We start from the raw sequence: 17,734 nt of genomic DNA on the forward strand, positions 1-17,734 counted from the left end.
TGTGCCAAAAGTCTGAACTGAAAAGAAAATCCACCTGAAAGTGAAGAAAAGATCTGAAAGTGAAAAAAATGTAAGTGAAATGTGAACATTTTATTCCACACTGAAAATAATGAGACCTCAAAAATCGAAATATTTATGAAAGTGAAAAATGAAAATAAACAAGTCATTCAAAAGAATTCCACAGTTGAATAAAATTATTTGAATTGGGTTTTTTTCCTACACTTATTTTTTTTATTTTGAAACACTGATTTATTTTCAAAGTTCAAGATCAAAACCTCAAATTTCAGTTTCAAACAGTTTCTTGGAATTAACAAAACATATGGCCCTGATTTAGCTCCATACCAGCCTTAACTGAAAATGCATGAATCTCTAGTAAATATTCATTTTCTGGAGGAACCACAGAATAAATCAAATATCAGCAAAAGAAAAGGATTACAATACACCCGCTCTTTAATCGAAGCAAGAGGTCCGTTCAATGCAACTTTTAAACTAAATATTCCACTTCTGCCTGATAAAAAACATTGACTTTTGGGTAATAAGTTCTTGCACCAATCACAGAAGATTTCAATTCACTGCACCTGGCGGGCCAAGGCCCAACAGGTGAACTGCTGCTTAATGCAAACATCAAAACACATTGGGCTCTTAAACTCTCTTCTTTCTTGTTTTTTCCTGTGGTAAATCTCCTCAACCGGGTAAATGGAGTCGTTTGTAAAAGTTTACGAGCCATTCCCTCCACCTTACTTTTTACCAGGTGAGGTATACCCGCTCATCACACTTTGTTTGCTGATCCTTTATGTAATCAGATGGCACCGTAAAGATCACTTGGATTGTTTAACTTTTCCAGATGAAACGCGATCAGGGCAAGATGTGAGGATCTACCACGTCCATTCTCCTTTCAGCCCTCTACCGTCTCCTCCGTCTTTCTCCTTTTCTCCGGGAGATGGTTCCTCCACTCAAACCCACCTGCCTCTGTCAGGTACGCGCTCACTTCAACTCTGCCTCCATTTTGAATATGTATATATTTAGGCCTGATTGTCTTTGTTGTCTTTGCGGCTTAGCGCTCTCAGAATCAGGAATACTTTATTGGACCGGCTTCCCTTTGGACAAATGAGCTGATTTCCAGTTACAATGTGTTGTATTGTATTGTAGAGTTGTTTGTCCACTGTGAGCCGGTGTCTTGTCGGCCTTGACACTTTTACACAATTCCAATTGTTTTAATTCCATTTGGGCCGGTGTGCTTTGGAAAAAATACATTAATCTGTTTTCTTCAGTAATAATTTAAACCAGAAAACCATTTCCCCCCCCCCCCCCCCACTGCAAAATAGTAGTCACAAACATAGTTTTCACATGATTACTAATTTCTAAAACAATTCATTTCCGATTCAATTGCAAGCAGCAGTCCCACTCAGTTATTGTAAAACGCCTTAAAGTGTTAGGGTGCTGATTACACTCGTTAGCAAATTGTAGTACTGTACTACTGTTACTTTAAAAATAACCATAAACTTCCTGGCCCCGTTGTGCGCGCACTCTAGTGTCGGCTCCCCCTCCATCTACCCCCGGGCCGAAGTTTGTGAGCTTCGAGACCAAACTGTATCGCTCTCCAGCCCTGACGACGTGCCTTACCTGTCGGACGCAGGTCACCACAGAGGTCACCTACAAAGTCGGCACGCACGCGTGGCTCATGTGTCTGGTGTTTGTGTTGTGCGGGTGAGGACAGGACACACACACACACACACACACACACACACACACACACACACACACACACACACACACACACACACACACACACACACACACACACAGGCGCGACACAATGTAAAGGCGAAGACTGATGCGTGTAGTTTCTCTCCCCGCAGGTTGGTGCTCGGATGCTGCCTGATTCCCTTCTTTGTGAAACACTTCAGGGACGCTTATCACACCTGTCCCCGCTGTCGACGGGTTCTCCACATACACAGGAAAACGTGCTGTGACTGAGCACTCGCAGGCTTTTACCAACAGTTTGAGTTGGGGGGGGTGTCTGCCATACCTGTATCAAAGTCAACCATGATACTTTAGACGATGGATTTATATGTTTAAATATGTAACGTATACAAGGATGCGTATTTTCCTTACATTTTTAACGCCGACTTTTTTTAACTAATGTTTTGTAACAAAATGCTATCAAATAAATGTTTTTCTGTGCCAATCCCTTGTGTTTTTTGTGTCTTATTAAAAAATGAGCGCACTGGATGAAAAAACAAAAACAAACTTGGACTCAAGATTCCCTTACTGGCTTTATCCCCTCCGCTGATGAAGACCATGGGATACAGTTGAATGCAGTGGGGAAAAAAGCTTGTAAGTGGACCCTGAAATGGAATAGTTGATGGAGTGGACGCTGATTCAGGACGACGGAAACCGTGGATGTCTCAAGCAGAAGAGTTTATTATAAGAGCTCAATATTGAGGAGACTTCCGGTTCGCTACGCCGATCCACAGGTTCACAGTGTTCTTCAGGGGGTCAACGATCTGTTGGCTCTTCAGTGCTCATTGCACACATACTGATTCCTCTCCTGGTCATCAAATTAGCCTGCGGGAATGCTGTGTGTGGTTAACGTGCCCTCGCTGATGACACAAGAGGATTATAGGTGAAGGTTTGTTTTTAGATCTTTGAGCCTCAGAGTAATGAGCATGTGAGCCGCGGCAAAACCCCTCAGCCATTAGACGTCGTCGGGATGCCGGCTGTTCCGTTGTAGATGAGCACTGTTGGATCCCAGCAGCACACCAGCTGCCTGCTGACCCCTGCATGGCCAAGGATGCATCAGAGTATCTCACCAGCTTCGGTAAATCAGTGTCCTCCTTCGTGCCCTCGTCTTTTTTCTTCCAGAACTTTGGCTGCAAAGCGGAATTCCTGTCCTACCTGGTACTGTGTGTCGCCAAAATGCCGTTCATACCACCTGTGTCCATTCCGCGCTCGGTGTCGGGACTGACGGGGAAGGAGAGATCCGCCAACAGCTCTCCGTCGTCGACGCCTGTGGCCAAGGCGAGGGACCCAAGAGAAGACAGAGGCAGCTCGGTGAAGGAGCGACTGACTTCCAACCTCAAACAGCTGGCGAAGAAGAGCCGACCCAGGAGTCGTCTGCCGACGGCAGCCAAGGGTGCGGCGGGAGCCGAGCTGCATGCAAAGAGAAGGGACAGACCGGTGTCCTCGTCGCAAGCGGACCGTTGCCCTGCCTCCAGCTCGGGTGAGTCCCCGTCTAAGACGCGGCGGCAGACGCATGTGAGCCAGAGCTCTGTGAGGAGAGAACCAGAGGTGAAGAGGAGGTCCAGGCACGAGGAGGAGGCCCGCTTCACACTGACGCTCACGCCCGAGGCTGTCGTGCTGCTGCAGCGGAGGAACGGTGAGCGACACCAACGTTCAGCAGCCAGAAACGCCGAAGGAGCCTCTGGGGCCTCGGGGCCCTCTGGTGCTGGCGTCTGCGGAGGCGCCGCGGATTCCGGACGGCGGCGGGAAAACATCCCTAAAAGGCATCAACCGGCCACGCAGAGACACAGCACCGCCCACTGCGGGGTGGCTGTGAAAAGCACCGGCGAGGCCGAACTGGGAGACATCACCTCAGTTGTGAAGATCTCCCTCCTGAACGAGCGGCACAAGTATGACGATGTGGAGTACGAGGAGGAGGGAGAGTTCGTGGATGAGCGCGTGGTGCTGAAATGCACCGAGTGGCTGCGCGGGCTGGAAAACACGCCGGTGACGGCGGGGAACAGCCTGAGCAAGAGTGCGAGCAGTGTGAAGAGTTTCTAAAAGTGATATGACATGTTCTGTTTGTACTGAGGTCCAACCTGAGAAAGAAACGCAGCTTCCGTCTCTGTGTTTGTCGGATTCTGGTAGATGTTCTGATGATTGTTTTTCAGTTGATCGCGAGTATTGGATATATTCTGCTTATTGATCACCTGTAGATTTTTTTTTTTTACATTTGTTTTAAACTCAAGCATTGCAGCCTTTATTCCACTGCAGAGTCATGCGGCTCAGAGTAACCAGTAAAAATATCTTCAATGTGATTCTGAGGGAACATTTATCCTACACTGATCCATACTAGGGCTGCACGGTGGCGTAGTGGTTGGCACTTTCGCCTCACAGCAAGAAGGTTCTGGGTTCGAATCCCGGTTCAGGCCTTGTGTGGAGTTTGCACGTTCTCCCCGTGGATGCGTGGGTTCTCTCCGGGTTCTCCGGCTTCCTCCCACAGTCCAGAGACATGCAGAATGGGGTTAGGTTCATTGGAGACTCTGAATTGACCGTAGGTGTGAATGTGAGAGTGATTGGTTGTCCGTGTCTGTATGTGGCCCTGTGATAGGCTGGGGACCTGTCCAGGGTGAACCCCGCCTCTCGCCCAAGGTCAGCTGGGATTGGCTCCAGTCCCCCCGCGACCCTTAAGTGGATTAAGCTTGGTAGATGATGGATGGATGATCTCAGATGGCTCATCTTTTCTGAATCACAACGTTTCTACGCACTTCACTGAGCAGCTCAAATTCAGGCAGGGAAAAAATGTGTCAGACTGAATTTTGGGTGTAAATGGGGACGGAATGTTCCGTCTTGAATATTTCCATTTGATGGAACGATGCAGCTATGAAGAAGTCTTGAGTTTGAATATGTCACCCAGGGTAAACATCACGCAGCTTCACTGAAGAGTTGAGAGCAAGATGACACAGATATTATATAAGATGATAGAGTGGAATAAGAAGATTTTCCACCCTTATTAATTTGGATGGAAATCCAGATGAAACTGAGTTTTAAGCGGGGTTAACTTCCAATACTTTGCTGTTCCGTGTGTGCTGTACCTTTTTCATTCTTCTGGTTTTAAAGAATATGCACTTCCATACTTTATGATAATGTGTTTATTTTTCTCACTATAATATTTGTTGTTAAACCTAGCTAAAGCATGTAAAAGGTATACAACACTGAAAACACAAACACAATTCCTTGAATAAAATGGTTGTTTCCGTGGAATATTAATATACTTACTTGGAGAAACACTGTATTTTTAAGATGACTCTTTTTAATGCTGTTTTCTTTACTGCGGCTCATGTCTCACACATTGTAAGTGGCTTTGAACGAGCTTGGCCTTTGGCCTGGCCGTTGCAGGACATTCCCTCGTGCACAGACCAAGTGCGCTTAACGGAAGCTTATCCACCTTGGAGTCAAATGTTACATCACGTGCATTTGTTTTTGTTTGAGAGCATGATAAAGAGAGACACACACACACACACACGCACACACACACACACACACGGGGAGATTCCATGTGCAATGTTCAACAGATTTAAATAATGATCACAGTATGTTATGTTGGACCCATAAAAACAATAGCTTTCCATTTCTTTCTGCTGAATAAATAGGATGACGACATCGTGCGTGGTTGACGGATACGTAGGCCCATGGATGGGCATCATTTCCAGCGGTTGATTCGTCGCAGCTGCACGTAGGCCAGGAACATGCTGACAATTACGATTCCCAGCAGAGCCACCTGGTTCTGCCAGAAGCCCCACACGGAGTAGTCGATGCCCTGGCTTTTCAGGAACAGCTCCCCTGGGATGCTGCAGCACAGACAACAGAAGCTTAGTGTGCACGTGTGATAAGGAGGTAATTGTGTTTTACAGGAGTGGCTACGTCATGACACTCACATTGTTTGGTTGCTGTAGAACAGCTGTCCTTTCATTTCGTTGATGAATGCAGCCTGAGTGAATGAGGGGACAAGAAAAAAGGGGCTGAACAACCTCCTTGCTTCAGATAAATCCAATTGTTAAACTTGGGCCCACCGATCTCATTCTCATGACCCAAAAAACCCATCCTCCTCTCGCTCTGCCCATTCTCCACATCTTACATCCAATCCATATTTGAAGATACTGATCCATTTCAGCCAGGAGAGCCAGCTCAGCATGGAGTTGAGATTGACAAGGAAACCACCAAAGACCTGAAAAACAGGCGGACAAAGAGAGAATTAGACTATTCCACTAAATCCATGAGCCTAAACATTAGCACGATAACAGTGGGGTGTGTGTAAGTGGGATGTACAATATGCCGCATGCGTATTTTCGCGTCTCACCATCATGAAGACGAAGGGCAGAGCGATGAGGATGTTGGCCATGGCAAATGAAGAAACACTCGCGGAGACGAGGAAAGCCAGACCGACTCCCGCCAGACTGACCAGAGACATGGTCAGAGCGAAACACAGGAAGGCCTCGAAGGCGGGCTTCAACCCTGCAAGAGAGGTTGGTACACGTGAATAAGAAGGCCGAGGAGTCGTCAAGACGTCCCCCCCCCGTCCCCCCCGAGTGTTGCTCGCAGTAGCTTCCTGCTGCCGGGATCAATTATGGCAATAACGTCAAATGAGATAAAGTGAGATCACAGATCAGGACGCTGGAATCAGGCAGATGCCTGTAATCTAGATTTTTCATTTCTCAAAACTGTAATGGGCTGTTTCTTTGCTTTACTTGTTGAAAGTCCCAAATAACAGCAGGCACAATAATCATTGCATGGCCGTCACCGGCTGCATCGGGGCGTTTTTCCTGAACTGCGTGACATACAGTGACATGGTGTCCATGTACCTGCACCACCATGTGCTTGCACCGTATGCAGGTAAATATTTACCCATCATGTAGTAGGCGATGGCTGAAAACACAAAGATGGGGATGATGCGGTTGGGGATGAGATCAGCAAAGATCTTGGACAGGAAGTAGACAGAAGTACGATAATAGCCACTCGAGTTCTCGTGACTGCAAAAAAAAAAAAAAAAAAGAACCTTCACAGAGACTTTCGAGAAAAACACATACACACCACAAACAAATAGAAACACAGTGACCGTCACTGTGAAAAACAGATCAAATTCATGTAACACTTCTGATCTAACCTTGTGTGTTAAAGGATGGGGCTTTTAATATTCTATATTTTTCTTTTGTCAACAAATCCCAGTAATTGAGCAAAAGACAAATACATTATTATTTTTTCTCTTTCCCTTTGTTATTGTTGAGAATATCTCTTTTTTGGATTACTATCAGCCTTATCTCCAGTAATGCCTTCTATACACACATCTTGTACTTGCACTTTGCACACAATCTGCCTTTCGCTCACATGAAGATCGCCCTCTCGTTGATGAAGAGCTCCACGGCAGAGAGATTCCCAAACACCATGTTGATGATGAGGAAGAAGAACGCCCCGCTCCTGTGGCCGAGAGAGGTTATCTGATTATCTCTTCATCTGATGGACGGTTGAGCAGGAGAAAATGTCAGCAATGGTAAGTGTTGCCCTTTCCGCGATTGTGTTACAGCCTCATAAAAGTTTCCAGGTTTCCCAATCTTGACCTCATGGCTTCTTATCGCACTCGTTTACTGCATTTTAAAAAGAATTCAGTCGACGAATCACAGCACTTGTATCCTTGAACCTGCTTTGCCATTTTTGCTCATTCCATTCTTTGAACCTTTTCTGAAATGGGGATATTCACAATTTGCTGTCTCACCGAAGACATTTGATTTCCATTGAGTATTGTGTTTGTGATTTGGCCTCGAGACGGGCTGAGCAAAGGCACAACAGTTACACAGTAAACGGGGTGAAAATAGAGCAGACACACCGAGTCGAAACCAGGTTGGCTTTTTATAGTTGCAGCTTCGGCAAACCAGTACCTGTTCTGTAAAGCCTCAGGCAGTGTCAAGGGCATCTGGTAATAGATGAGTCCCACCAGAATCGCAAAGAAGATGTTGAGCGCCAACTGGGCATAAGAGGTCTGAGGGTTCCTCAGAGAGTTCCGCACTGTCCTGCCACACACCACACGCATCTGGCACACACACACACACACACACACACACACACACACGCGCGCGCGCGCACACACACACGCACAGGGAACACATTTGTCACTGTTAACGATAGCACTTGATGATAAGCTGGGTTCATTCAGTGGGCAGTCGAGCACACTGATGTAACAGGTAAAGTCACTAAACTTTGCGTGATAAAGCTATAAAATGACGTCAGTGTCTGTTAATCATAAAATGCGAGCAACCTGTGTTCAACTTATTGAATGATGATTTTTTTCAACACTTATTTGCGTCGGAAATTTCGATTTCTCTAAAGCCTTTGATCTACTTGAGAACCGCAGAGTTGTCTGACCTGATAGAGGAAAGAGGTGGCGTAGTCGGCCACCTCGTCTTGACCTATGACCCCATCGAGAATGCTCTGTTTCGCATGGTCCAACTCCTCCAGCACCCGTTGGCACAGTTGGGATTGGCGATACTGTGTCGCCAGTGGGTTGTTGCACTCAGCTGGGGAAAGACCGGGCGGCAACAGGACAGTGCAATGTTGTAGATAAGACAGACGGTGTGATAATAGTCTCTTTTCTTTTTTACAACCGTCATTGTCTGAGCCCAGTAAACAGGGTGTGGTAATTAGCAGGTGAAATGTTAGGCATTTTGGTTAATACAGGGGAGAATATGATTTAAAAACCATGTTTTTACATGTCTGCACATTTATAGCCACCGTTTTCAACCCCCCCCCCCCCCCCCCTTATTTAAACATATAGTAAGTTATATCATTAATCAGCAACATATTAAAATATAAGTAATGAAATGCTGCTGGAAGAATACATGATACATGGTTATATCAACGCCTACTTTCTGAATTCATGTCTGTGTGTGCATCTTTGTGTAATTATACCTGCATTGACGGACCTTAATGTTGACTTTGCCTCTCCATTTGTAACATCCATGAAGAAATCAGCAGGGTTGTTGAAGGACTCAATTTGGAAGCCTATCCAAACACACACGCACACACACACACACACACACACACACACACACACACAAACACAAACACACACACACACACATGAATCTGCAATAAGTGCCTCTGTCAAAGCATACAACATCCTGACATGGCATTTAAGAATCAAAATAAAAAACAGTAGTTCACCATCTAAACTTTCATATGAAGGCAGTAGTAAATTATGCATAAATTACTGACAGTACCAGCTTTCCATATACAACAACATCATCCTTCCCTTTCCAATGATCATTACATTGCTTTACATCATAACACAATCCTCGTCAAGGTCCTGCACTTTTCTGAGCAGACACACACGTTATGTACCGAGGTCTGTGAAGTATCCCAGTGCGTGGTCCGCTGCTCCTGCATACACCACCTCCCCTTTGTGCATCAGCGTCAGGTGGTCGAACTGTTTGAAGATGGAGTAGCGTGGCTGGTGGATGGAGAAGATCACAGTCTTACCTCTCCTGGACAGCCTGGACACAAAGTGTTCATACTCACACGGTCAACGACATGAAGACGGCAGTAGAAAGGGAAGATGCTGCCGGCTCGGAGATCATCATGCTCCGACCATGTGCATGTTGATCCCAGCTGACAGTGAACAGTACAGTCCACTGCCCGCCGTTCGACATCGACCAAACCTCAGCAGCATCGCATGCTTCTGTTTTGATTTGTAGCTTATGTGTCATCGGTGTTGCCGACAGTAATGTGCGATTGATAGATAATTGTGTCGTACTTGTGCAGTAGACTGATGATGCAGTTTGCAGTGTTGGAATCCAGTCCTGTGGTCGGTTCATCCAGAAACAGCAGCGCAGGAGAAGTGATGAGCTCCATGCCGATGCTGCACCTCTTCCTCTCACCTCCGGACACCCCACGAATGAACTCGGTCCCTATCTGTACACACGAGCAAAAAAAAACCTCAATTGTCAATTCTCCACTTTTGATTTTTAGTTTTCTACATTATTTAGGTGGATTTTTAAATAACATGTAGGCTCATAGATAGGTAGGTAAGATATACTGTAAGAATAGTATTTAACATGCAGAGGGACATTGTAACACTCTGTAACTCAGCTTCTGTCTGCACCTTAGTCTTTGCACAGTCTGCGAGGCCCAGGTCTTGTATGATGGCATCTACTCTGCTGTGTTTGTCTGCGCCGGAGTGGCGCTTGGGGTCGAGGCGGAGGTTGGCGCTGAACAGCAGATTCTCTCTCACACTCAGAGTGCCCATCAGGATGTCGTCCTGGAGACACAAGCATGATGTGCGCACAAACCAGTCAGAAGAATCCACAGTATATAATGAATCAAAAGAGCAATATGTTTATATTTTTGTACCTGAACCACATAGGCAGAGGAGAGCCTCAGTTCCGACGTGACAGTTTTTCCGTCTACCAAGACGCTTCCTTGGCGCAGTCCAGCAGGGTCTTTTCTTCCCGCTATCACGTCTAGAAGTCTGACAAAAACAGAAAGAAAGTGCTAATGGTCGGGATCAGGTTATACACATGTGTGTGTGTGTGTGAGACAGTGCCTGTGTGTGTACATGCACAAGCACATGTTCCTTACGATGTTTTGCCGCTTCCTGTTGCACCCATGATGGCGTTCATCCCGGGTCTCATGATGCCACTGCGAAACACAAGTCAGGTGAATTCAATCTTTTTGACAGAAGCTACTTTGAAACAGTGTAATATTGCAAACTGAGTATGTGACCAATGTGCTATATATAAAAGCAATGGGATTATTGTTATTAATAAGATTATTGTTTATTGGTGTTGTTTGAGTGTAATTTCTATTATACATAAATGTCATGTTATTCAATTAAATGAATATTATGGTATTTAAAATATTTCTACTACTAGAATTACAGAGTATGCTGTTGAGTTTAGTATTGGTTGTAAATAACTCTGACCCCTCAAACATGTAGTTTGACGTTTATAGGTTTTTATTCTTGGAAACTATATTTTAAGGGCAAACACATTCACAAATTGTGTATGAAGTTATAATATGTCTGTATATTTTAAAACAATAATTATTTTTATTAACGGACTGTATGTTACTCTAACACTGTGATTTCATTATTATGGGGGAAAGCCTTAGAGATAATGTAAATGCATCCTCTGTGGTTCAGGTTTTGACATCCGTCGGAGAATCTTCCAGTCTGTTTTCCTAGTTTTCCATTTGTGTCTCGAACCTGCCTTAAACTCTCAGTAAAATAATACAAACTGAACAATGCATGATGTCATAACTTGTTGTCATGAGTGATGAAGAATTGCAACTATGATGCATATAAAAACATGGAAAAGCAAAGGAGAAGCACCTTGAGTGTCACGTTCCACAGGCAGCTACAGTGTGTACAGTCACTACCCGGTGATAGTGCTGTTAACTAGATATAATGGTGCACGTGCTCACGAGTAACCATCATGTCCTACCTCACATCTTTAAGGATGTATTTTCCAGGACCTGTCTTGCGGCAGAATCTCGTCTCCTGAACACAGTAGTGCAGATTGCTGAATGTGAGAGTCGGCCCTCGTTCCTGGAAATACTCCTCAAGGCCGCAAATGCTCTGCTCCCCCTTGGACATCTTCAAAAAGCCAGCCAGTGATATCAACGGAGAGGAAGAACAGGCGAGTCAGAGAGTGGGCTTTTAAGAGAGAGAGAGAAAGAGAGAGAGAGACGTACCTGTGCAGTCTGACAGAGACCGACAGGTGAGAGGGAGCACACGCTCAGGAAGTTTCAGTTATTACTCACCTGATCTTTGGACTCCTTCGATCTGTTGCCGTGACACTTTATGACTGATGTCAGAGAGATAGTGTGACATTGAACTTCACCCCCATAACCTATCCCCCCCCCCCCCCCCCCCCCCCCCCCCCCCCGGTAATAAATGCATCCAAGAATCACGACATGTTGTGTGATGGTGATAACAGACGACAGTGTTAGTATTGTGTATGGGCTACTGCCGCTTACGTAATGCAAGGGTTGTTCATTCCTCCACCATCAATAAATGGTTATTCCTATTTAGGATTTATAAACCTACTTGACTTTATACTATATTTTATATATATATCACTGTATTATGAATATGTTATATTATGTTTTGCTTTATTACTACATTTCACCTTATATTATATTTTAAATCCCATGCTATATTATATGGAAGCCTATATCATGTAAATATGTCATACAAACACTAAGCATACATTTACCTTCCCTTGTAACGTTTCTATTTTTGAAAACAGTTTTCACGTGTCTATACTTGTTCTGCTTTTTGTGCTGCTGCAAGAACCTCAAGTTGTTCAGCAAAAGTTGTGTAGTCTTTAACTGACTACTAAGGGTGGCCCAAACTATTTTTTCTTTTTAAATGCCTCAAGCCAAAACACACAACAGGCATGGGATTTAAAATTTAACATATTTGTTAATTCACTCATGTACTTAACTTGATTACAGTTTTGACATATTTGTAGTAAACTTATGTTTTATGCCATTTCAGTCATTTCAGGGGGAAATGTTGTACTTTTAACATTTGACTGTTAAGTTCACTTCTTACTTTTGAGATTTAAATTTTACATCAAAAACTGGCGTTTGTTTTTATTGCTCCACTCACAAGAAAACCAATGCCTTGTTGTGTCTCCTTGTCATGTTTCAGACATCTGCGATGTTGTCAGTTACAACCAAAAGAGGCGCTTCCCCTCCAAACCCAAAGAGAAATAACTGTCCTATATTTAACAGCAAGTCTCTGAGAACTGAGAACTTTTTGTTGTTGTTGTTGATTTGTGTATCACATTTTTGTTTGTTCTTTATTCTCCCAGTAATAATATCTCCACCTCTCGAAGGGGCCTGAGTCAAAAGTGGCTCCAAATCGACCAGCGACAACAGTAAGATGATCGCAAGATCCCTAGTATTCACACTGTCATTTATTATAGGCCCTGACTTTCTGTAAAACAATTTGACTTTAATGCTTTAGGTATAACTAGACGATAATACTAATCGTAACGGGGTGTTTTAAGATTGTGTACTTTGTAAGGCGAAACAAGGGTGTCCTTATACTTTTGGCCACATAAGTCATGCGCTACATTCATGCGCTACATTTCCATGGTCAGCCTGCCCCCTACCGGACAGAATGCTGCATGTGACGCTTACAGCCAAGACCTCTCACAGACACACACACACACACGCGCGCGCACACACACACACACACGCACGCACGCACACACACACACACACACACACACACACACTCGTTCAGCGTTGTTTTTCTATGACCTTTTTCTCTTTTATGCCAAGTAGCCAATCGGGCTTCGTGGTTGGCACCGAGATCCGACGAGAAAAAACGCCGCAGCCAATCACCTTTCAGTACGGCGACGAAACGGGCGTGGCCAACTGCAAAAATTCGAAGATGTTGTCATCGCGTTCTTTACTTTGGCGTGTTTCACACCGGGGCGGACGCACGGACGTCGTGAAAAATCCCCACAATGTGGCTCTAAGTACGAATATTGTTTTCTCCCCCTCGAACGCGCTGTTGGAGTTGCGTAACGCATTTCTCTCGCAGCGTACACACGGACAAGACAGCGAGCTGCCTCCGGGAAACCAAACGATCTTGTTTATCCTGACGAAAGGCTAGCTCGTTAGCCGCCTAGCTAACGGCCTAGCTAACGCCTAGCGCCTTAGCTATGGAGGAGAGGAAGGAGGAGGGCGAGACGAAGATCCAGGAGCACGGCCCCGAGCACTGGTTCTCCAAGTGGGAACGCCAGTGCCTGGCCGAGGCCGAACAGAGCGACCCGAACGAGGAGGAGACGGAGCAGAGTCAGCAGAAGCTGTGGCACCTGTTCCAGAACTCGGCCACGGCGGTCGCGCAGCTCTACAAAGGTCCGTACTGGAAGTTGGGGCTGAGGCTAACATGTCAGAGCTAATGCTAACGATCGCTAATCCCGCTAGCTAACCGATGTCGCCGGGCGGAGAGAGAGAGACACAAAGGGCACCGGCTAGGCTAACGGCGTTAGCCGGTCGCAGCTGTTTACTGTACAGCGTCAAACGCGGCCCATATTCACCAGCTTATGTTCAGGAGATTTCATGAAATTCGCGACTCGGCGCGTTTATTAACTTTGCTCGATCGACACGCTGAGCCGGTGTCTCTGCTAGCTCGCGGGAAGCTAACCCCTGCCGGCGAGGCTAGCAGCCGGCGACCGTGTCAGACTGCGGGACACCGGGGCTGGATGTCGGTTCCCAGTGGCCTGAGGTGTCGGGGAGGGGAGGGGGGAGGAGGAGGAGGGGGGGGGCAGATTGATCAACAGTCTTATTGGCTCCCGAACACCGGGCTGCAAAGTAAACAGCTGTGTGTCATGTGTTGTTCATTGTTTCCAGCACGCCGAGAGAAAGGGAAGAAAAAAAATTGTCTTGTCCGCCGTTTTTAACAGTTAGCTAGTTCGTCAAAATGGCGATACCCGGGGAGGAGTTCTCCCACGGAGCACCGCTCGGGTTTTGTTGACGACCGAACGCGGCGGTCGTTCCCCTCCGTGTTGTGCTGGACGTGGACGAGTTAAACAGCCACAGACATTTTGTTTCCCAACACTTGATCCAATGGACGATCACCGATCGCTGCTTCTGTTGGCAACATCCGGCACAAAATGGCGAATTGATTTAACTTCTTGTTGGAGTTTCCTCTTTTATATATATATATATATATATATATATATATATATATATATATATATATACATTGATGCTGTTTGCTCATATCGAAAAGGGGAAATACTGCGTACACACCAGTCTTGGTTGAGTTCGACCCCTTGGTTCGTTTCTCTATTTCCCAGACATAACAATATTTGACCCTACAGCAGAATCGTGTTTTTCCCCAAGTGCACTCGTTAACCCTTCACTTGAGGAATGATGATGATAAGTTGGACGCTTCTACGTCCCTCCGCCTCCCTCCCCACACACTGTGTGTTCAGTAACAGTAACAACACTGTAAATATAATTCTGCCGAGTTATGTCTAGAGGCGTCTATATTGACATATTCCACAGGAAAGGGGTTGAGATTTATAGTTATAATTGATAAGATGATCATTGGTAACAGTGCTTTTTGTTGTGAAACCTTGTCCGGAGTTCCCAGTTCTTTGTCTTTTAATGTTCTGCATAAACACCATTGCAGGGCTTTTCTTCTTCTTCAGATTGATTGAACAAATTTGCATTGACTTTTAACATAATGACACTTTAAAAAATATTGATACGCTTATGGACTAATTTGTATAATAAGGTAACCATGGGCGTTGTATGCCATAACATGCCCACTTCTGAAAACACCGTCACTGCCACTTTTTGTGAGTTTTCTCTTTTGGTAAACATAAGTATTATATACAATTTTTTTTTAAATGTTTTTCCCCACTGTGAATTGGCAAGAGGGGTTTGGTATTAATGCAGCAGTGATTGTATTTTAAATTGGTCTTAATTTTTCCAACCCTCTCATTTACAGATAGAGTCTGTCAGCAGCAGGGCCTCTCTCTCTGGGTGCCCTTCCAGAACGCAGCCACCGCTGTCACCAACCTGTATAAAGGCAAGTATCAATTACATAAAGGAGTTTTTAGAAGATGAACTTTAAAAATTGTGGTGTGCAGATTCGCTATAAACATTTGTCCTATTGTGTGTCATCAGAGAGTATGGAGGCCCGCCAGCGGAGCTATGACCTGGGCATCCACTTAGGCTACCAGCGTAGAAACAAGGATGTAATTGCATGGGTTAAGAAGCGCAGAAGAACTATCAGGCGAGAGGACCTCATCAGCTTCCTGTGTGGCAAAGTTCCACCTCCACGGACTGCTCGCGCCCCGCCTAGAGTTGCCATGGTGTCTGCAAGCCGCCCTGCACCCCCAGAGACAGACAGCTCTGTGGAGGCTGACCTGCAGCCCTTCAGAGAGGCAATCGCACTGCACGGTGAGTCAAAATGCCACGATTAGTTCGACGCTATTTTTCGTTATAAGAATGTGATGCTAGAGTTCAGTCTGCTGTAGCTCAATTTTTTATATATATATCTTTTTTTGTTCAGGCCTTAGTGGTGCCATGGCAAGCATTTCTGTGCGCTCTGGTCCTCCTGGTTCGCCAACCCATCCCGCCCAGCCCCTCAGTCGTCGTCGCCTTCACGACGTGGACCTCAACACCTTCATCGCGGAGGAGATGGCACTCCATTTGGATTCCACGGCCAACCGTAAACGAGGCCCTGCCCCCTGTAGTGACGTCATCACAGACTCACCTACTCATAAACGTAACAGGATGCTCTGAACTTCCCACACCACTAACCCCTCCTCTGTCCTCTCCTCGGTGGCCGACCGGACAGCTGACGAGGACTGATGCCTTGGCCAACCATTGAAATCTTCCTCCTAATCATCTTAGTTGCAATGCTACAAATAAAGAAAAACTTACTTATTACCAACCCACATAGTTTTCCCCTTCTTTGTTCCTCCCACCCCAGACACCTGTTGTCTCACACATCCTCACCACATTTGAGTTCTAGACTTTTTTAGAATAATTTTCTTTCCCATTTGTTTCCGTTGCCCACAGTAGAGCCTGATACAGAAAGTGAGCACACATGAAATCCTTAAATTGCAGAATGCTGAATTTAGACGCTGTTTATTGGCCGGGCACCGATGATCAGATGAACCGGGCTGTTGCCTCCTGTTTGCTGTCCTCTTCCCCCTCGTTCCTCAAATGTACTTCCTCTTCTGTGGAGTGCAGAGCCAGACCAGGCTGGAAGAAACTCAGGCTCCTCGGGGCTGAACGCCCCTGCTGTGTGGCTCGGCTCAAAACGCTCGTCAGCGTGCTTCTCTCATCATGCTGCTGCTCTGTGTTTTTTGCGTATCCAACAGCAGAACTGCCACTTACTGTGTTGTACTCGTCTTTGCCTTTTTGAGAAAGCTGCTACAGTATCTCTGGTTGTCGTGCAACAGTGAGTGTGTGTTTTGAGTGTGTGTGTGCTTGTGGATGCAGGGTTCTGCATCAGCACCCACGTGACCCAATTTCCTGTTTTACTTAAACTCATCCCCCCCTTTTTTTTCTTCTTTAGTTGCTCTTTGCAGCCCAAACCAGGGTTTTATCACAAAGCAGGTCAGTCCAATTTACAGATTATGTGACGAACATTAACTGTCGGAGCAGTTAGCTGACATTTTGAGTGGCAGGAGATAAAAAGAAAAGAAGAGGTATTTTCAACATTGTTTTCTTTCATAAAGCACCATTGTGCATGAGTCAAGTTTACAAGAATCCAAACATGGAGTTTCCCTGTTTGCATCGAAACACACTTGACGGAGTACTGGTTCGTGCGTTTATTACATATAGAGCTGTTGCAGTTAAGTGTTCCAAATTTTGCGTTTTACCTACTCTTGTTTACTTCTGTCCCAGGGATAAGAATTTAAACAGGTGCACCGTCATCATTTTGTCTCTTGTTCTTCAGAAACAACACTTTCATTTGATGTGATTTCACCTTTAAACAGAAATTGCCTGTTAATCACGTGGGGAGGGGTTATTTCATTTCGTCTAGCCAATTCATGGATTCGTGTGATGATTCGACCAGGCTCGGGACATTTTCTAGTTTCACACACTGCTTTGTGATACAATCTTGTGTAATGTGTGTAAATAACATGTAGGTGCTGTTATATGTGGTACATATTGTAAAAAGAAGTGCAAGTCCATCGGGATGTCCATGTACAATAACAATTCTGACATTAAAGAAAAATACAAGTGTTTAACTAAGTTGTCTCACTGGTTGGCTCTGGTGCTCCATTGTTGTCCTTCTTCACAGCAGCCATTGAAGTGATTAGTAGCTCCTGTGTTCACCTATAGTCAAAAATGGCTGCTGTGGAAAAGGGTCTTATGTCAGTGCAAAATGTTTTCTCTGAAGTGATATTTCTACGATTTAACCTGTCAAGAAAAGACAGATTAAGAGTTCACTGAAGTGGAATCGCTGATCCGC

The 17,734-nt window shown here is 45.2% G+C and overlaps 4 protein-coding genes across 5 annotated transcripts; 3 read left to right on the forward strand and 1 right to left on the reverse strand.

Moving 5' to 3' along the window:
• The first annotated feature begins 434 nt into the window (after positions 1-434).
• On the forward strand, positions 435-4,173 carry LOC118312872 (proline-rich protein 18-like). The gene is made up of 4 exons (XM_035637903.2): positions 435-751; positions 845-976; positions 1,533-1,707; positions 1,860-4,173. The coding sequence occupies exon 4, from the start codon at positions 2,785-2,787 to the stop codon at positions 3,781-3,783; it is 999 nt and encodes a 332-aa protein (XP_035493796.2). The 5' UTR covers positions 435-751; positions 845-976; positions 1,533-1,707; positions 1,860-2,784; the 3' UTR covers positions 3,784-4,173.
• LOC118312351 (lipopolysaccharide-induced tumor necrosis factor-alpha factor homolog) lies at positions 697-1,977 on the forward strand. Its single transcript, XM_035636874.1, has 4 exons — positions 697-751; positions 845-976; positions 1,533-1,707; positions 1,860-1,977. Exons 1-4 carry the CDS (start codon positions 697-699, stop codon positions 1,975-1,977), a joined length of 480 nt encoding a protein of 159 aa, XP_035492767.1.
• Positions 4,174-4,856: 683 nt separating the features above from the next.
• abcg2b (ATP-binding cassette, sub-family G (WHITE), member 2b) lies at positions 4,857-11,576 on the reverse strand. 2 transcript variants are annotated; one of them, XM_035637512.2, is made up of 16 exons: positions 11,464-11,576; positions 11,214-11,365; positions 10,351-10,410; positions 10,123-10,240; positions 9,875-10,030; positions 9,527-9,684; positions 9,115-9,266; positions 8,683-8,775; positions 8,140-8,291; positions 7,656-7,807; positions 7,108-7,197; positions 6,628-6,752; positions 6,083-6,237; positions 5,861-5,950; positions 5,661-5,713; positions 4,857-5,573 (listed from the first exon to the last, which is right to left on the reverse strand). In XM_035637512.2, exons 2-16 carry the CDS (start codon positions 11,363-11,365, stop codon positions 5,426-5,428), a joined length of 1,854 nt encoding a protein of 617 aa, XP_035493405.2. In that variant the 5' UTR covers positions 11,464-11,576; the 3' UTR covers positions 4,857-5,425. The 2 variants fall into 2 exon arrangements, with proteins under 2 accessions (XP_035493405.2, XP_047190088.1); XM_047334132.1 differs by having other exon boundaries at positions 11,214-11,498.
• A 1,600-nt stretch (positions 11,577-13,176) lies between these two features.
• Positions 13,177-17,510, forward strand: zgc:77849 (telomere attrition and p53 response 1 protein). Its single transcript, XM_035637515.2, has 4 exons — positions 13,177-13,647; positions 15,251-15,331; positions 15,430-15,705; positions 15,818-17,510. The coding sequence occupies exons 1-4, from the start codon at positions 13,452-13,454 to the stop codon at positions 16,048-16,050; spliced, it is 786 nt and encodes a 261-aa protein (XP_035493408.1). The 5' UTR covers positions 13,177-13,451; the 3' UTR covers positions 16,051-17,510.
• The last annotated feature ends 224 nt before the right edge of the window (positions 17,511-17,734 follow it).

This window comes from Scophthalmus maximus, chromosome 8 (genome assembly GCF_022379125.1).
Source record: "Scophthalmus maximus strain ysfricsl-2021 chromosome 8, ASM2237912v1, whole genome shotgun sequence".
Taxonomy (NCBI): Eukaryota; Metazoa; Chordata; class Actinopteri; order Pleuronectiformes; family Scophthalmidae; genus Scophthalmus; species Scophthalmus maximus.